At 41.7% G+C, this 21,235-nt stretch overlaps 1 protein-coding gene across 3 annotated transcripts in view; it reads right to left on the bottom strand.

The window, feature by feature from the left end:
• Positions 1 to 218: 218 nt before the first annotated feature.
• The window catches only part of qtrt2 (queuine tRNA-ribosyltransferase accessory subunit 2), a 57,818-nt gene continuing 36,801 nt past the window's right edge, over positions 219 to 21,235 (bottom strand). For 2 of the 3 annotated variants that reach the window (XM_058630921.1, XM_058630930.1), the window contains exon 9: positions 219 to 1,227. In XM_058630921.1, the coding sequence (XP_058486904.1) occupies positions 970 to 1,227 (258 nt within the window). In that variant the 3' untranslated portion in view covers positions 219 to 969. Of the gene's footprint in view, positions 1,228 to 9,212; positions 9,567 to 21,235 lie in introns of those variants that run through there. The other variant, XM_058630939.1, reaches the window with a different exon arrangement.

The raw sequence follows: 21,235 nt of genomic DNA, 5'->3' as shown, positions 1-21,235 counted from the left end.
CTCCGAAGCACCCCGTGGTTCTCTGTGATTGATTATTAGACGAGTCAACAACAACGCCGCGACAGTATCACATGCTATGTGCTAATTGAAAGCGAAGCACCGGAGGCGTTCTACACCATTGATAGTACAACACCTGCATCACCTGTGTGACAGCCTTGTTTATTTTTAAGCTCAGAGAAAAACATTTCCATGAAAGCCGGGAAGATTTGTTGCCTGTTTAAAGGCCGACTCGGATGCAAGGCAGCGAAGAAAGTGCTCACAGCATCTGTTGGTCATGTTTTATTGTGCGACAACTGTGATAGAGCCTTGTTTTCATCCCGGGCCGAGACAACCTAAAACAGCACTTGATCAATAAACCATGTGCAACACATTATTTCCCACCACTCTACTTCTTCATCTTGTCTCCAGCAACACAGAAGTGTAAAGACAGCTCAAAAGAAGTGAGGGAGAAAAGTATTTTTAGTCAGCTTCTGTGTCTGTTTGGCTCCAGGTTTTACCCTGCCTTTTGCCTAGAGAAGAACCAGATTAATTAGTCCGGTGAGGATAAACAAACATGGCAGTTTGCTGGCTCTAAACAACATAGCATCACATCCATTTTGGGTCGGGGTCCAGTGTAATTGCTGCTTCTTCTGAGCCAATGCTGAAACAACAAGTTGTTCCGGGCTCATTACACAGTTCCGATGTGGTGTGTTGATTAACTGTTAAATCAGAGCTCCACCACGATTTATTGCTGACTACCCAAATTGTTTTGAGATAGAAATGCCTGCTTTGCATCTCCATTGTTGCCCTTTATATTATTCACTGTCTCACAGCGGTATATTTCTTGGCATCCCCAAAGCCCAGTTCCTCTCAGGGACACGCTCTTCTTCCCTCTAATTATTCCCCCTTTTACTGTGCTGTATCAGCACTCTCCTTTCACTCAGATGTCACAACCGATCTCCTGTACACATTCTCAAAGCTGGACTGACACTAATCAGTGCTTGGGTCTGCAGGTACACAGCTGTGGTGATGCCCGTCCTGTACAACACCACCCATCGCTCCAGGAAGAGAGTATTTGTGATGATTGCGACCGTGTGGGTCCTGGCTTTCGCTGTCTCCTGCCCCCTGCTGTTTGGCTTCAACACCACAGGTCAGTGCAGCGACATTCTGATTTCCGTCTTCCCGCGCAGACGAAATTCTGGTGAAGCAGGCCGTAAAAATAGAAGGCATCAAGGCACCATCATATTTCTGAAAATCAGGGTAATAATTCTTTCAGCGGTGGGACATGAAATTCAACCCTAAAATGAGATTAAAAAGGTACAGACTGCCAATTTATTGCATCAATTTACTAGACATATTACAGAGTCTGTGAAAATGTGTAATGTATTTTTACGATTTTCTTGTCATGGCTGAGAAACTAATTCAGTGTCAATGGATTCAGACGTGTGCGAGTTGTTTGTGAAAAAATAATCACCTCTGGTTCAGATAAAATCTCCAGTTTTCCCAGTAATATTCACACTTCTTCACTGCATGTCTCAGGGAAAAGGTCAATCGTTCCATTGTGTACATTTCCATCCAATCAAGGATTGTTGGAGGCTCCTGGTTCAGCCATTTTCTAGTTATGGCTTTTTTGCTGCTTGCTAGCATTAATATTTGTAGCAAATATCTATCCTGCTTTTCCAGCCCAATTGGCAAATTTCATAAATTCAAATCAAGCTTTGGGTTGATTATTGCTCTAATGGCATTTACAACATCTATCCAGAAAGAAGATATATTAGGACCAGTGGTGATTTTGGTCTGGAAATTCTGGTCAAGCAAGAAAATCCAGAAATACACACATATTACTCTCATACCCTCACAACAAAAACACAGTAGCAAGTGGTAGAGGGGACAACAGCACCTTTGACACAGAATTGCAGCTGAATTATGCCATCACGCCAATCTGATGACATATATTATCATATCAATAGCACCACCAAATGGCAGTGTTCAAAATCTCACAATATCAAATACTCAAGATGTAAACAACAACGTGACAACAATAACAACAATGCACGACTCATGAACGGCGCACACCCCATATACAAAGCCACCACACACCCCCACACACAGAAATTCCACTTTAATTCAAACAATATGTAAACTACATTATCAATTCCAAGTTAGAATAAAAATAAATTAGACTGACCGCTCACTTCTTGAAGCGGAATGACGCTCTGCGGTCCTTCATGTGCACAAACTAGTGCCCTTGCTTCAAAACAGCCAATGAAAAGCGCTCTGGGTCCCTGAACTTCTGGCCCCACTGCCAGCAAAGTTGGAAGACACGAGGGAAGTGAGCTCTTACGATTGCATTTAATTCTGATTAAGTGGGAGGATTCATTTGTGCTTAATCTTTATTCAGAGGGATAACTGAAAACGTGGTCTTATGTCTGCTGAGATGCATGGACAAAAAGAAAATGGAGTAAGAAACGTGAGAGTCATTAACAGCAGATTTAGTTTTTTTGATTTCAATAGCCAACAACACAGATGCATGACTGCTCGCACACAATTACGAGCGTCAGTCAGTTACAATGTAAAGCTTTTTCACAGAGATGCAGTCATTCGGTTTCGTCCACTTACACTCACAATGGTGGGTGATTGTGGGAATCCCACTGTTTTGTCAGTATGCAGCCATGCATTAGCATCAGAAGGCGGCATGAATGGGTTCACATTAGGTTCATGATTCGGTTAAATCTACGGGACTGACAAAAGGGGAAGCTCGATGTCAACGCCTGACAAGAATGTTTTGGGTTTTTAAAAAAAAAATACAAAATATTTTGAATGTAAATATTGTGTCAGTCCGTCCTAATTACTTTCTCTCCGTGAAGTGACGCATGTGATATTGATCTAGTGGAACATCCAGGGAGAGGCAAATCCCTTTTCAGTTTGTCCATGTCACTAACGTGCAGCATGCATTTCACAGCTGTGGTCGGAGCCTGTGCCACTTCGATTTGCAAGCACTAATAGCTCACCTGATAGATATTATATTCCCCTGACAGAGAAATTGCTATACACACCATAATTAGAACGTCAAATGGTCTCTTATCCTGAATGTATATGATGCAATTATTGTCAAATCAATCATCGCGGCTTCTGCGTTCTGTACTGTGCAGATCAGTGTGTACATAGAATATGTAAGAGAATAAGCTCTCGAGGTGATTTTAAAAAGTGGAGTATGTGCCACCGGATTTTATTTAGTGATTAATAAGACATACTTTCTCCCCCATTTGTCTCAGATGACCCCATGGTGTGCTCCATCTCCAACCCAGACTTTGTGATCTACTCGTCAGTGGTGTCCTTCTACCTGCCTTTTATTGTCACGCTGCTCGTCTACATCCGCATTTACGTCTTCCTCAGGAGAAGGCGGAAGAGGATCACCTTTGGCCAGGCCAGTGGAAAGATCCAGCCCGGCTCTACCCCGCCGTCTGTGGTGAGACAAGCGTTCATTTCATTCATTTAGGCAAACATGTCTCTAAGAACTGATTTTATACAGTGTTACAAACGCTTTTTTAACTCTCTTATGGCTGTAGAATTGACAAAAACATGCTCCATGAGTGATAACTTTCACTTTTCGATATCTGGCAGTTATTCAAACTGTTTAGGAATTACGGTACTGAGAAGCTGACATCACAAACGTGGGACGCGCTGGTGAATCTTGTCTGTGATTGGACGTCGTTGTGCGGAAGTCCTGAGGGCTACTGTAACGACAAGTATATGGGCGCAAAGCTCTATTTCTCTGCTTTCCGTTAGAAATTAAAACGTTTGAATTTGCCTGATAAATAAGGTTTAACCCATTCATAGGGACTATTTTGGGTTGCCAGGTGGTGGCTTAGGTTAATCCCTCTCCTGCATCACATTCTAGCTCCCTGATTGTCCAGGACGTCTTGCCTTTGACCCGCTTAGATAGAAAGCTCAAGAATTGCAGGGCACCCAGACCAAAAATACCCCTTGTTAATATATATACCTTTAATTTGGACTCATTTATGAACTGAATATTTCAATTGCGATTAAGATTAATGATGATTTGATTTGCTACTTTTAATTCTTCTTAGACGGTCTCTCTCTCTCTCCCTCACTAAATTCAATTCAAGTCACCTTTATATTAGACTTTTTTTTTATTAGAGGCACTAACAATGTGTATACAATGAAACCTGGCTCAGAGCTTGATAACCTCATAAATCACTGCATACAAAATGTGACATACAGCTGTTGTAAATATGAGCAATGCTGTCAGAAACATTCAGTCAGTGCCACAACAACTCACCAGTGGCTTTGGAGGAGACGTCAGAAGAACCTGAAAGACTGCCTTAACTTTGAACACAGGACAAAGATAAAAAAAAAAAATGCAAATGTGCAGCTTGGTTTGCAAGTCGCTGGCACGACTGTCAGCGTGTGAAACTAAAGCTTTTCTTAATTAATCTCACTTGACAAGTTAAAAATAGTCTGTTTCTCCAGGAACAGTGTCTCCTCTCTGTTAGAGGGGAGTGAGCCAAGCTGCGCCGAGGAACCACAACGTTACTATAATATGCTACAGTTAATGCGAACATGCTCACGCTGACAGGCTGATGTTTAGCGAGGAGGATTTTAATGACTGCATGTGCAAGTCACAAGTCAAACAGAATGATGGTCTTCTTTTGGAGCCAGTTTGGGGGTGTTAAAGCTCTTCCACTACCCAGTTCCTGCACGGCTCGACCTGGAGCACAGACACAGTCTGACACAGTCACTGAACCAAAATACGGCGGAAGGGGTTGTAATGCGGCTCAAAGTTGTTAAATACGCTAGGCTCCTCTGTTAGATGTTGGGATTTTAGACATTTCCTTGGTAAATGTTGGAGATTAACGCGTGTCTTCAGGGTTTTTAAATCTTATTAACTGACCTACTGTTCGGCATCGTTCGGTTTGATTCTTCTGCCGGACGTCGCGCTCATGACTCAGTGAAGACACTCTGACCAATCAGTGGCTGGCAGTCTGATGACATCATGCATAGCATCAGCTCAGCTCGCTTGGAACCTCGTCAGGGCAGGTACTAAAAAAAAAATATGTACCAGGTACTATTGCTGATGGAAAAGTGCCGTGCTGTGCAGAGGCGAGGCGAGTCGTGTCGGGCTGGGACCACGTAGTGGAAAAGCTGTAATTTAACCATCACAATGACTCTGAAGCTGTTAAATTAGAGTAAAAATGCTGCGTAGTTCCACTTTAGAAAGAGTTTGGTTCAGATTCTTATGGGCAACAAACATTATTTCTCAGTCGGTTAATTTTCCTACGTGCCGAGTCACACCAATCTAGAACTGTGTAGTGGAAAAGCGTCATTAGTGCTCCTATAACCACTGGGTCCACATGTGTCTTTCGCTCCCCAGATCTTCTCTAGCTTCCTCTTTCAGCCCTTTGTAATCCTCAAGCTCCTCATGTTCCTTCTACTTGATGTTGCTTGACATTGGGACATTGGCCACATTTGTCCACTATGTCCACCGCCAGTTTGTATGTCAAGATCTGGGATCTCAACCCTGGGACCACGAGTCAATACTCGGCCCAGATGTTTCTCTGCACTGTTGCAGCCACTTGGTTGTGTACGCCTTTCCCAGCCAGCATCTCACGCCTCATGCTGTGATGTGCTGCACTGTCTCAGGGGCATCTTTACACAGCCTACACCCGAGGTTCTGTCTGGTGTGGTAAACTCCAGCCTCTATTGATCTGGTGCTGTGGGCCTGTTCCTGTGCAGCCATGATTAGTGCCTCTGATGTATTGTTTCATCTTGGATAGTGGCTTTGACATTCACGAGTCCTCAGCCTCCTTCCTTCCTTCCACTTGCTGCACAACCTCAGGCTGCTGGACTTAAGGGTGAAACATGGTGAGGAGCTTCCTTGTCCTGATGTCAGTGGCCTCTATTTCTTTCCTTTTGTTGAGGCAATTAGCAGCGTATCTTATTACCAGCAGGACATAGGTATTGATGGCTTGGATCTTGTTCCTACCGTACTCTTGAGGACCTGTCTTAGTTGGTGTAGGTATTTGGCCGCACTACATTTCGCTTGTTGAAGAAGATGGAGCTCGTTACATAAAGAAGGTCACCAGTTTGTTACAATCTGCAGTCGGTTGACTCACTGCACATGGTCAGAAGTTTTTAATCTTAGGCCTCCAGTTCCTTAGCTGAGAATGAGCAAAGAGAGCTGAAGTCTTTGAATAAAAAGAGTAAAAGAGAAAAAAAAGCAAATGGCTTATGCAGATAGAGAGTGTAAAGAACTAACATCTGGTTTTTCTTCCATTTATCCTGTGAGTTGTGGAGGAGCTAAAAGAACTAAAGTGAAATCATCATTAAAAAGCAATCTCCTTCTTTTTTTTTTACTATCAGCATATTGTAGTGACAGTGACATTGATGCCATCTATTTTCACTAATGTTTTTCTCAAGGACAGTCTCGTCTTTAAATGTCTTCATGACTCTACTATTGTCCAAACTATATCTAATCACACAGTCATGGCTTGTTTTAACAAGCAACGGTATTGAGACATCAAGCCACGTTCTGCACCGTCTTTAAAACATTACAGTAGATCGTTCATTTCCATTACATCGACATAACAGCTTTTGTACTTCCGTGATTTTCTTTTCTAACGTAGTTGGATTCTTTCACCTTCACTGCAGACAGATTCCACAGGTTTGGGATAACTGCATGTGTTTGTGCTCTCATCCATGACTGACTGAAGTCGTGGAGGAGTTCTAGTTCTGAGGAAATAGCAGAGTAGGACTTCGTCAACTGAGTGAGATTTAGAGAGCGACTGAATACGTATGAAACATTAGCCCTAATTCCTGAGTCAGATTTGTTCGAATAATAATAACATCCTCCGAGAAAAATGGGGACGAAGCGATGACTTTTCCAAGTAAAGGGTGTGCGACTTATAGCTGATGGCGGAGTGTGAGGATTAAGGGAGGTCACGGTTTTACCTGCAAAATAACTTGAATTTCTTTCGGATTCCCCTAGGAGACCTGTCTACAAGACGAGACGGCAAAGGCGAAACAAGACCTGTCGCCTATAAGGATCAAAGTGGTAGGTAAAAATTAATTAAAATTTAAACAAAAATGACATATCAGGCAGATTCGTGAATACATTTTTTTGTCAGAGCACATTCAGAGTTTGCTGACGCCTAATTCCTAACTCTCACGCTGACTGTGTCGGCGTGTTGTGAGATTGTGGGAAGCAAAAGAGGTTCTGTTTTTAGATTTCCATGTTGGTCTGCCTCGTTCATATGTTCACATGTACACTTGAGTTCTCCGTTCCGCTGTGTGGTCACAGCTCAGGTGTGAGGAACCAGAAATTGTTATTTCGAAAGCGTGGCACCTCGCCTTGCATGGCTCACCTCACTCATCAGCTAAGAAAGATCTGGTAGACCTTCTGCAGCACCTGCATAATCCCTCCAGTGTTCAAATTAGTTTGTGTGTGGACTGTGTGAGAATGAAAAGATTATAAAAAATGAAATGTTTGTACTGGAAATACAACAAAATGCCTGGGGCTCTGAGGGGGGGAAAGGTTCATTGGCGTCATAGTTGCTGAATATTGTTTTTTTTTTTTTTAAATAGCGTGTGCTGTAACAAGAGAGCAATGGAAATAATTTGCATTTAGAGGTAGTCTGTTGACATTTTCAGCTGTGTGCTGAATATTAACGGTGCAGCCATGATTTAAAAAACATGGAAGGAGCCACATTCGTTCTGTGTGAACGTCAATTCTGATGTATTGGTTGAATTTTATCTACCACTTAAGTACTGCTCAGCTTCAACTATAGAAGATGCGGAATGGAATCTCTGAGTAGATATTACACCGAAGAGGATTAGGAGAACAAATAATTGAGAGCAGTGTGTTGTGATAACAACGTGTTGATATTTTAAAGCTGAAATTGTTGTTTTGTCGGGCCTAGACATCGCCAGAAGAGAACTACCAGGCTCTCTAGCAGCTGATTGCTCCACCGTGTTCACCAGCAAAACTAAAAAAAGTGCTGCCAGTCGGGTTTGGCCAAGTTTTTAATGAGAGTGTGAGCCCGATAAAGCTGCAGGACAAAAACAAAAGCTCAAAGACAAAACGCTCACATCACACAAAAGCCATGCGATAGATTCATTCATTCATCTTCTAATGCTTTATACTCAACGAGGGTCACATGGGGCCACTGCTGCCAATCCCAGGTGACATGGGGTGAAAGGCGGGGTCACACCCAGGACAGGTCACCAGTCCATCACAGGGACACATGGAGACAAACCATCCACTCTCACTCTTGGAGCGTGGGAGGAAACCGGAGAACACACAAGGAGAACATGCTAACTCCATGCAGAAAGGCCCTTGTTCCAAACGGGTCACAAAAACCTGGGTCTTCTTGCTGTAAAAGGCACTACACCAGGCATGTTCAAGGTCCGGTCTGGGGGCCAATCACCGCCCTCGGTCAGATATAATGTATTATTTATGGCCCGAAAGGGACTGGGGCAGAAAATCGGCTTCAATCACATGTCACCTCCTGTTATCTTATGATGTTATTGTGATATCTGTGTCCAGATTTGAAAGAACGGCAGCATTTTTTCACTTTTTTTTCGCTCCAGTGTGGCTTAGATTTCCATTTAAAATTGGTAATTGTGACAAGGAAAATTAAATGATTATAAAACAGTGCATTTGTGTGTATGTTTTGCTGTTAAATCTTCACATTATCAAATTTGGGCCTCTTTTTTTGAGTGCTGCTTTTATGAAACAGCTCATTTTAATTATATAACAGTAAAGCTACTGTGTTTACAGTCAAAGGACAGTTGCATTGAATACTGCAAAGCAGTCATCCCCATACATAAGGATGTCACGGCATGTTTTAAATACTGAAAATTCATCCAGTCAGGCCTCTGCATATCTGAACTGTAAAATGTGATAAGTTAATTTTCCTATAGAAAAACAAGGAAACTAATTTCCTTGAAAAATTAAAGTAAATGTACCATTTTCAAGCTTTGTTAATTGTATATCTACGTGGTGAGATTACAAAAGATTTAGTTGGATTTATTTAATTCTGCTGAATTATTTAAATATCTTTATCCATAAATATTTTATGGTAATAGCTTAATTAAAAAACTTTTCTTTTTGTTTCTCTCCCAATTGTCACATACCGTTTGTCCCAACAGCAGAGCGTGGAAACCTCCAGTCCCTCCAAGCCGAACCTGCTCTCGCGGTGCCTGTGGCGCAAACTTCCGAAGACGGGACCGGTGGAGAACTCGGCGCTGCCCCCGGTGGACACGCAGAACTACTGCAGCATCAGCCACGCCTCCTGTGGACGCACAGAGCTGGATCTGGAGCAGGAGCGCGGGGACGACGAGGAGGACGAGGAGGGGGAGGACAGCCCAAACGAACAGCCTCCCGTCATGATTAGGTGCGAGGTGAAGGATCTGTCGAACGGGCGAACGCACACGTCGCTGCAGCAGAGGCCGCACTCGCACACCAACAGTCAGCGCTTCAGGAGCATGCATGCGCGGGAGAAGAAGGCCACTCAGATGCTGGCCATTGTGCTTGGTGAGTAGAGACAAGAAGAGTGAGGTAACACCTGAAACAGGACATTTTACAGATGTTATATACTGCTCGCAGTTCCTCACCCTGGAAGCGTTTGCTGTATGATTTGCAGAAACATCATACATGAGGTGGAAATGTCAGGAAAAGTCAGGCTGGCCTTGGGTTCACAGTGTGTGTCCAGACACACGCTGGAGCCCCTGAAACAACTTCCACACGCTCCAATTATCAGCCAGGTTGTTGTAACCTGGTCCAGTTAGGTCTGGTTCAGCAGAGCACACGCTGACAGAAATGTAATCAGAGGTGCCTGATTACATTACAGCGGTGTCAGTGGAAACAGTGGTGCACGCACAGAGGCTAATATTCATCCATTTCACTTCCACCTGCCCATTTTTAACCACTTTATTACTGTGAGGTTGAGCTAATATTTAAGGGCTTTTCTTTACATAATAAAACCTGATGACTGCTGTTAGGTACAACAAAGGGATCATTCTTCCATTTTTAAGTGTGGTTATATGAGGTAATCAGGAATAGTATGGAATTTGATTTTCAGGGAACACTTTTTAAGACTCATTCCCTGTCGACATCACCCAAAAATAATTTGTATGTAACAAAAAACCACGACGCAAAGAACAAGCGAGGGAGCGCAAAAAAAATGACGATCTTTGCAAACAAAAAGTGTATTTTCAAACAAAGAAGATACAATATTTTTTAAATGATTAAGTCAATATTTGGTTTGATTTCGTGGTTTATTTAAAGTGTTAAAATATCGACACAAATCTAATTCTATAGAACAGGAGCAGTAGTAGGACCCTACTACCTGCAGTGAGAACGAGGTAAAAGCGAAAAGACGATCACAATTAACGCCCTGCATTAATCAACAGATGAGCGAGGCTTCTTGTTCATTGTTTGTCTCATCTTCTCGTTCATTATTCCGGGAAGTAGCATGAGGGGAATACGTTACTCAAAAGGTTCAAAAGGTCAAAAGAGTCCCCAATCGAACCGAGTCTAGCAGAGATTATTAGGTGTGAAGACGACCTAAGAAACGGCAGCTTGTTCTCAGTGGACATGAAGAAAAACAGGTTTTAGCCTCATTACAAAAGGATCACATTTAAAAAAAATAAAAATAAAAATAAATAAATAATCAATGCCTTCTAAAGTCTACCACATCGTCGCTGCTCGGGCAGCATTTTACAACCGAATATTTGTAAACAGCTCACTCTGCCACACCAGAATCAGCAGTTTAACGTCACAGCACACAGGAGTTATTGACCCATCAGTGAGTGTAAATGTGTTATTCCGTCACGTTGGCGTTGGTCATTCTTCATTCAGATTTAGCTACATTTGTGCAGAAGAGTAAGCAGTTGACACACCTGAGTTTCCAGCTGAACAATGTTGTCTAAGGGGCAAATATTTTTCCCAGACTTACTTAGGTAAACCCTTCCGTTAAATAGCTAACATGAGTTTCTCACAGTCATGTATTGAGTGAGAGAGCGAGTCTCTGGCTGATTTCACAGTGTCAGTGAACCTCACACAACCATACGTTCACATTAATTGGGCTTTGAGACTGGCATTAATAAGTAAGTGGCCCTTCATCAGGCTTTCCTTTCAAGCGTGACACATATTTACTTTACAAAGATAACTGACACAGCCTTCACCCCCTCAAGAGATTTATGAAACACGAGATCTTTTATATTTACAGCTTTTATCACCTGTGATTAGACAGTGTTCACTCTTTAGCTAATGTAAAAATCACTGAGCTGGGGAAAAAAAAAAAAAACCCATATTCTGCTGACTATTCAATGTGTCCATCTTATTTCTTTTTAAACCAAAACCACATATGAGAGATTTAGATGTGGCTTAATGTGTTAAGTCAAGAGTCTTTGTCATTTGCCTAGGGCTGTAACTAACGATTATTTTCATAATCAATTAATCAAGTAATCTTTTGGTATTATATGAGCAAAGGAAACTAAAAAATATTCACATTTAAGGAGCTAAAACAATCAGAAATCTTGTTTAAATCACGAAAAAAAAAAAACCTCAAAGCGATAAATTGATTATCCAAATAGTTACATAAATAGTTAATATTAATCAAGTAATTGTTTCAGCTCTACATATTGTACATTAGCTATTTATTCAAAATGGTTCAGCCCCAGCTGACACCATTTAAGAAAAGAAAAGCATTATATACACTTTTCGGTTGTTGTGCATTTGAGTAAACATTTACACAAATCTTCATGTTGCCTTTTCAATATAGGATGCTAAAAGCCGTGAGTTAACAGGTTATACTAGTTGCATGGTTGAGTATTTCTAGTATAGCCTTCTTACATACGGCATTTTTTCTTACCTTTCAATGCTTACACAACGAGTTATCCAGGTTTTCTGTAGCTGATATTATGTTAATGTAATTAGTGGATCAATTATTCACTGCTAATCTAAAAAAAGGCAAAAAATCCTGCTATGTTTAGCTGCAAAGCTATGTTTGGGGTTTTAATGTGATTGCAATTAACATTAAATCTCTTTCTTTTCTCCCCTTTTCTCTTCCATTATTCATCCCTGTCACACGTTTTCACTCTCCTTCCCCCTCCGATTTACACCACATACACACACACACACACTCCCTGCATTTACCATTCATGTTCCCCGCTTTGCTCCACTTTTTTCTCCCCCTCACACCCTTGTCCCCATTTATATCCTCAACTGTCATCATTCTTTCAACTGTACCAGGGGTGTTTCTCATCTGCTGGCTGCCTTTCTTTGTGACACACATTCTGAACACCCACTGCAGGACGTGCTACGTGCCCCCCGCACTTTACGGCGCGTTCACTTGGCTGGGCTATGTCAACAGCGCCCTCAACCCCATCATCTACACCACCTTTAACATCGAGTTCAGACGGGCCTTCATCAAGATCCTGAGCTGCTGAGCAAAGGAGGCGCATCAGGAAATTAAAGTGAAAATGAGGCAGAGGACGTGGCCGTGGTTGTGGGGGGGGGGGGGGGGGGGGTGCGGGGGGTTGGGTTTACTACTAAACACTGACCACAGACTGCTCGTGGTCAAGGAACGGAAAAAACACAAAAGTGTCCAGCTCTTAAAGAGCAATAAAAAGAGGATTTCTTAAGTTTTAACAACAGTATTACTGAAGTAAGACATGCATCAAGTCTTATTGTTAGCACAAAGGTGTTAAGACTTGTCTTGTACAGCTCATTGGCACAGTTTGAGACTCCCTGGTCAATATTTGTCTGGAAAACAAACTGGATCACTACGATTGATGGACGGATGGATTGATCGGCCTCGGACCGGCTTCGTCCTGAGGCTCTGTCTTGCGAACGCACCGTGTGGATTAACTGGTGTTTACCTTCCTCGTCTTCATCTTCCTCGCCATCGGTTATTCACCTGTGCATGCAAGAATCAAAAATTCAAGGCTAATTCACTTGAGTTGTGCGTGAAGGATCTTAACGGTCGCTGCCAAGAGTCACATGACTTTGATTGTCATATATATTGACGTGGGGGTGGGAGGGGGGGTCGGGGGGGATTGTGTGCCGTGTGGCTTAATTAGAAATTTGAGATTTAGATTTTGTGAAGCACAGTGGAAACATTTTCAGTGTTTGTTTTTGCTTTTTTCCAAAGGGATTTGTTTGGTGGCAAATGTCCCAGTCATTAAGAGCTGCCTTCTGGTTCGCCTGATGCTCCGATGAAAGCAGCAGCTTTGTGATATTAACAAAAAGATTTAAGATTGTAAACCATGAGGCGAGCAGGTCTGTCGTGGACACAACGTTGACTGCTTTGTGTTGTAAATAAAAAGAAAAAAAGGACGATGACAGTTTGTTTGTATATTGCTTGGAATAAGAACAACCTTTTTGTGTGTGTGTGTGTTTTTCTCGGAAAGATATCAGGAGACTTATTGTGCTGTCAAACTCAACCCGGTGGCAATTTTTGCTGTGATGAGATTACTGACAATGTTAAAGCAAAGATGTGAATAGATGGGAATTTCATCTCTGCCGAGGCGTCGAGGATCAAACAAATGCTGCAAAGACGTGGAATTTTTGTCGTTCCCTTCAGTTGCTCAAGTTGAATTATTTGAACTTCATGATGAAGTCTTTCAGGTCTGAGATTCTTCCAGTGAGCCGAAATGGTTGACTGCACCACGAGCAAGCAAGATTGGGCTTAAGAGTAAAGGGCAAGGAAGGTGCTTTTTCCCCAGGAATTTACGCAGCTTTTCCACTGCATGGTCCCTGCTCACCTCGCCTCGGCACAGCTCGACTCTGCGCGGTTTGGTTGGTTTTCCATTACAATATATTACCTCCTCAACGTGGGTGGGGTCATCACAGCATGGGTGCATGAAATTTTTTATACGTGACACAAACACACAAACTAGTGACTTGTAAAGCAGTTGTTTTCGATGTACTGAATCATTAGAATCAGTAAATTAAAAAGATTTGTTCAGTACTTCCTGCATGACTGGAGCACAGACTGTGCTGATCTACAGTTTGGCATTGTTCGGTTTGATTCTTGTGTCGGACGTCACGCTCACGCCTCTTCCAGTGACGACATTGTCCAATCAGTGGCCAGCAATGTACTATCGGCTCAGCTTGCTTGGAACCTCCCCAGAGCAGGTACTAAAAAAAGTACAGTGTACTATCACTAATGGAAAAGGAAAAAAAAACACGCAGAGGCGAGTCACTTCAAAGTTCCAGAAAAAGACACTCAGTCGTTTTGTGAAGTCCCGCCGAACCTCCTCCTCAGAAAATACACCCAAAAGAGCCTGGACCTCATCGTCCGTCCACTTGTTGTAGGTCCTTTTCATTTACTCCATATTTTTGAAGTGACATAAAAGAATAAGTTCTTTTTTCGCCTGGGTTGCAGCCGCACTGGCTTAAACCGCTGCAAAATGTGTTCCACCGATCAGCGTTCTTCAACACACAGCCCCCCCCGGACCCCGCCCCTCTAGAGTTCCTGGTCATCTGAAAAGTCTTTTTGCGAGTATGTACTTCTTTCTTTTTCCCCAGTGTAATTTCAGTGGAAACGTACCATGGTTTCTCAAAAATCCTGGGTAAATGAGAAAGGTTCCCGTGGTGGGATTGGCGCTTATGCTGGTGTCACTTTGATCATGCTGTTGGTCACACAGTTATTGGGTGGTTAGATATGGCTTGAATTAGAATGATTATGGTTCAGTTTATGAATTCCAGTAATCACTTCCAGTATGGTTTAGAAGGTCTTGCAGGAATATATATATATGTATGTATATATATATGTATATATATATATATACATATATATATATATACATACATATATATACATATATATATACACACATATATATACATACATACATATATATACATATATATGTATATAGTATATATATATATATATATATTTAAAAAAAACTTTCTTTTTTAAACTGCTAAACAGAAAATGTACTTTTTTCTCATGGGTTTCCCAGAACCCCAGCACGCGCGAAGAAAAGTAGGACAGAGAAAAGCCAAAAGGAAAAGAAATAAAAGAAGAGATTAAAGATGACTCTCGGAAGGAAAAGGGTAGAGTGTGGAGAGAGGTAATGGAGGATTGTGGCGGTGGGGGTGGGGGAAGAATGGTCCTCCTCAGCCTACATCTCAAGCTCTCTTATTTCTCTGAGAGGCATAAACACCTGCTCCCCTGACACTTTGTGCCATTGCGTTGACTCAGCCTTGTTCCATTGAGGCCACTTATTATGATGACGCACCAGGTGTCTTGTGTGTGAGTGTGTCCTTTTGTTTATTGGAGCGCGATACGGCGTGAGAAGGAGCCACCAGTACATTATCATCATAATCATCATCGTGTGGCAAACAATGTGGCAATAAAACCAATGTTAGAGTTTTATGTTTCCTGAACTATAACACAATATAAACGCGTATATAGAACGTTGTTAAAAACAGAAGTGATGTGATGTGATGAGATGTTCTGAAATTTGAATACTAATTGATTCCATTAAAGATGCATTTAAGTGATAACTGCGGCACAGCTGTGTACACGTGACAACAGCGAGTCACTCGTTCACCTCTAACTGTAAATGGACTGCATAATCTGAACATAATCTAAAGCCTGGTGCCTCCGTGAAGACCCCCAGAGGCTGCGGTGTCTGGTGTCCGTCTATGATGAGATGAAGCGGCACAACAGACTTAACATTCTAATGAAATTCTGTTCATTTTTAGATGTAGTGAGGCTAAAAAAAGATATTACATCTCTTCCTTAGATGGTGCCAAAAGGGAAGGAGAGGTTACAGGGTAACATTAATAATGTGTATGTATGTGCTCATCCAATTTCATGGCACTCGCGGTTTTCTTATATGATGTCTTGTGTACACAGTTGACATTTTGTCCCTGAAAGAAGAGTATTCTCCGTGTCTCTACATTGATTCCGACAGACTCTTCTACACATGCAGCACCTGAAGGCATCACGGGAGAGTGACATGGGAATAGAACATATTTCCAAAGAGCTCCAATGTGGCTAAATGTTTTCACAGCCCACAAGCTCCATCATTCATGTGAAATTACATTCAGACTAACGCTCACCGTCAGCGGTTTTGTTGTAATGCAAACATTTAGTGAAGGAAATGTACGTGTTATGGTTCTGCACCAAACAAGGTTCTTTACAGTTGTTTCCTTTACACCCTGAAAAACCCGGAAAAAACATGGATAATGAGATTTTCTTCTCTTTTTATTTACTTATTTTTTAAAATGTCCTGGGGAAATGTGTTGTTTGTTGTCTCTCGAAAAAAAAAAAACTTTTCAATCTGCTCATTTAGAGGGAGAATAAAAATGCTGCCTCGTCAGATAAAAGTGTGGAGTCAGGGATCAAATTAAGTCTGAAGACAATGTTACACTGAAGAAACAATGTGAACGAACTCCTCGAGGAGACACGGCAGCACATAGAGGTTTTGATTAGGTTCCAATTAAAGTGGTTTAAAACTGCAAATAATTAATTCAAACTACAATAATACAATTTATATTTTGTTTATTATTCATAACAAAAATAAAACTAACAACGTGGACACGGTTGGCATGTTTTTGTTGTTGAAATAATCTCATTTAACTCTGGGAACTTGTTTGATGTTTGCCCCTAAATAACAAAGCAGAACTTTTATTATGATTTTTCAGCTTGATCGCTTAACCTGCAAAAACCACAGACTGAAGCTCACCAGGAAGTAATAATAAATTGAATAGCCACTAGGAGGCGACTCTGCTGTTTGCCAAAAAAATTAAATAAAGTGAGCCTAGTTCGCCTTAATTTACATCGTCTGTAAACATTTTCCTGTGGATTTAAAGAGTCTCAATCACTAGTTTCAGATCTTCATGGGTAGAATATGGTGTCAGTTTTGTAAATGATGCTCCTATTTAGAGGCAAATAGACGACAAAATACAGCACGTGTCACAAACTGTCGAATCGTGAAACTCAAGGCTTTAAAGTGGAACTTTGCAAGTTCGGTCACTCTTTCACCTTCAACTCTACAGAGCTCCCCCTACAGTTTTGAGTGGTTTCAGGGGGTTCCGTGTTTCCCTCAAGGAAATTGAAGCTCCATCACCCACTCTTTGTTTAGGGCAAAGAAAAAGATTGTTTGCGTTTCGTGTTAAGCCATGTCTTGTACAGCTCATTGGCACATTTTAGGACTTCCTGGTCAATATTTGTCTGGAAAACAAACTGGATTACTACGATTGATTGACCTCGGACCCGCAAGCCTCCTCGTCTGTCTGCCAACGCACCGCATGGATTAACTGATGTTTACCTTCCTCGTCTTCATCATCCGTCTGGACGTGGCCTTAATCATCACAGTGACTATGAAGCTGTTAAGTTAGTGTCAAAATACTGCGTAGTTCTGCTTTAAAAGAAAGAGTTTGTTTCAGGTGTGTTCATGTGTGATGACACGACCAGTTGCAACTGAGTTAAAACAAATATAGTTTGCAAAATCAGTTCATTATCCTACAGTTCAGTCTTTTCTGTGACTGTCAGACTGACCTGAAATTAGGTTTTTACATCCTAGCATTTTCTTTGGATATTTGGATATTTATATATTGTTACCTAACCTACTATTATAGATCTATTTGCTCTTCATTTTATAATGCTTATACAAATAATTTGTTAATAACACTGCTATGGCCATTCTGGTATTTTTGTGTTAAAACAAGGCAACAAATAAACAAAAACAAAAGCTGACAGTGTCTGATTTACAGTGCATAAATGACTTTGACTCCTGCAGTGTGTGGAGCAAACCTAGAAATAAACATCGTCTCTTTGCACACAAAACAGTCCTTATTTCAGGATCACATTCATTTCAAATGTGCCTACATTTCACTTTAACACGCGCATCTGTATGTTGCTGTCAGAACACAGTGTACAGCTATATGCATATATGCCTGAGTGAATACACAGGCTTCGAGGATTACATGATTTGCTGCGTGATAGCGATGAGATGACACTGATGTGGGCACGCTTGTGCAAGCACAAACAGGTGCTTGCTCTCCTGAAGCGTGTGCATGATGGCACACGGGTAAACAGGTCTAAGTGAAACCAAAAAAAAAAAAAATGGAGGAGTCCATTCATGACGGAACGGCCAGTGGGAGGGTTCAGCTTGCCATGCTCGGGATGGTGACGTGTAGGAGGAAGAGAGATGAATGCAGCGCAGTGTTTGAATGTTTATCAGCAGGTTTCAGAAGGAAGAGGACGTTTCGCCGCACACCGTGGGTTCACTCGCAACGTGGTCAGACTACTGTGTTTCCTCCAAATGCCAACTTATTCTTCTCATTTCTAAGATCCCTGCTCCACTTTAGACACGTGAGTGAGTGTCGAGGCAAAACAGAGAGTGGAAAAAAAGTACGACGATGACTAAAACTCCCACTGCTCCAACACAAATAGCACGTCTCCTTCTGCTTCTCCCCCCTTGTCTTGGTGGTTATGAGAGGCTTTGTGCATTTTCTGTGGGTGGAGGGACAGATGTAATAGGCAGTTTGAGTGTTTAGCTGTGGCTAATGATGATGGATTAAAAAGGTTGATTACAGACAGACAGATTACACATATTGACTGACAGTGAGTATGTCCCCTCTCCCCTTCCTCCATTGCCTCCTACTCTTTTCCTCCTACCATCATGTCAAAGCAGCACGGCAATCATCCTCTCCTCTGTCGCCTCTAGTGCTACCTCTGTTGTTAATTTGATGCCATTTTAAAGATAAGGTCTCAAATACTGTCACATTATCAACTCAGGGGCAAAAAGCTGCCTCCCACAAGTTTTAAGTAATGGCTTGACATCTAGAGTGACGAGAAAATTGGTGACATCTTTATATTTGTACATTAAATATGATGCTTTGTACATTAAATATGAATTTGGATTTTTATGGCTGTAGAATTGTTCCAAAATGTGAGAATCGACGCGGCAAACGTGTGACGAAGTATGAAGAAGTCCTGAGTTCTACCGTAAAGAGAGCTCTATGTCTACTTCTACCGCTTTATCCTCCACGTGAGAGTCGCGCGCGGTGCTGTGCCAATCCCAGCTGATGTACGGTGAAAGGCAAGTTTTTCGAGTTTTTCCATTTTCTACTGTAGATATCACAAAAGGTCTAGGAGTTATGGCAATGAGAAGTACCCGTGCCAACAGAAGGGTTTAAGCTGCAGTGAGTAACTCTTAGTGATTCTTTGTTGTTGTTTATGGTAATATTCTTTAAGAGTCCTTTTGATCTCTGTGAACAGAAACAGGCGTCTTTCATCTGAAAAAAATGGGGCTCTGTAAAGCAAATCTATATAAGACCTGCCCGAGGGAGCGTTTGTGTGTATACAGAGACCATTTTTGAGATTTGCTAGTGTGTCTTTGTGTAGCCGTCTTGCTTCACTGCCGCTGTCTTTACATAAAAACAAATGGGATTTTGTGGTGGTGGAGTGTGGGGATATCTCCGGGCCACATGAGAACTAAACACTAGACACACTGAGAAAAACTAAAGAAAAATGTGTATGGAGTGACTTTGAACACGGCGCGGTATTATAGAGGGATTTTTCTGGGATATTGTGCGCAGCATCTCTCGGGTTAACAGAAAATTAGAATTTACGCAATGAGTAGAACTTTTCTAGAAACATATGCCTTGTTGCTGCTGGAGGAGAAAGACCAGGCTAGTTCAAACTTACAGAAATAACCACTAAGATAAGAAGGCTTCACTCCTCCTGACACTATGAGGTGTCTTCTGTACCTAATAAAGTGGACAGGAAATGCATTTTTATCAGCTGTGTGTATTATGCTCTATATGGGCGTAAAGCCGTTTAAAGCCCTTCCATCATGTGGACCACTTGGAGGAGATCAACGCGAATGATGAGGGTATCCCACACATACATGAAAACACTTGCATACATACAGTGACACATGATCACAGTAAAGCCGGTGAGAGGTTCTGGTTTAGACATAATCAGTTGTGTTTCTGTAGGACTTCTGCTCGTGGAGATATTGAAACCCGGGCCGCCTTCTGGGAAAGGAGATAACGAGAGGCGGTCGCTGTATCAAGATTGAGATTTGGTCATTTACCGCACAACTCACACCAAGAATAAAACGCAGACAAATTATTTTTGTTGCCGGCTAAAAAGTAATCAAATCAGATAAGTGTTCGGCCTGAAAATACAGGGGTGAAAAAAGCCTAAAAATATCCTGTGTGAATTCATCTTACAAGATACCAAAAAGGATGTATTCACTGCTCAGTGGTTACACTTGTTACTAAAATTCAATATTCTCTAAATACTCCATCGTATTACAGACCTATTACATGCAGGAGCCTTTCTTGAGATGTCGGAGGCCCCGAGCTACAGGGATTATCTGTGCATCGCTCCCGTAGTTTCTCAGACTCATTAGTCTTAGGACTTTGTTTCAGGGTCATTCTGCACTGGTCGGCCGGTTCACTCTGCTTAGTTGACTGTTAAATCCAAAAACGTGACTAGAGTTTGTGGGCGATTGTTATCTTCACCAGCACAGTGGGCTGCTCCTGATAGCATGTAAATTTCTACATGTTCTCATTGCAGGCGGAGCCCGAACGCTCCTGTGCATAACAAACCTTTACAAACACCCACATCTCCTTCGTGCATCCCAAGTTGTGTGCGTCTGGGTCTTTTCGATGAGGAATTTACCCTCTAACTACGCCTCAAAATGTCAGTTTTTTTTGCTTATTTTAACCATAAAATGGACAGAAATGTATCCTGTGAGTAAGTGCTTTTGCCCATTTTCCACAAATAATTGGAAAAAATAATTGGATGTTAAAATCGTGTATTAACAATTTAAAATGAAGAAAAACACTGAAATTGTACACTAAAACCAGATGTGCTAAATTTGAAAATTGAACGGTATAAAACATATTTGTCTCAATGTCTAAAAACAGGCCAAAAAATGGAAACATATGTACAGGTGTTTTTCCAAGACACTGATTCGCCGGCTTCTTGCAACAGCGCAAGTGAAATTACCGTAATAACCACACATTGGCTTGGACGTGCAACGTCTCAGCTTTCAGAAACGCTTGGATTTTGTCCGAAAGCACAAACCGCCGCGGATTTACGCTAATGCAAAGTGCTCTTGGGCTAATGTTCTTCATGTGTTTCATGACAAACCGGATTTGAGGAAACTATTATCATCATAAAGACTCTGGTAAGTGATGCCTATAGTAAATAAAATATTTCAACTATCTCTTTACAGTAAATTAAACAAG

This window comes from Solea solea, chromosome 1 (genome assembly GCF_958295425.1).
Source record: "Solea solea chromosome 1, fSolSol10.1, whole genome shotgun sequence".
In the NCBI taxonomy this organism is placed as follows: Eukaryota; Metazoa; Chordata; class Actinopteri; order Pleuronectiformes; family Soleidae; genus Solea; species Solea solea.
This window is presented reverse-complemented; position numbering and strand designations above follow the sequence as displayed.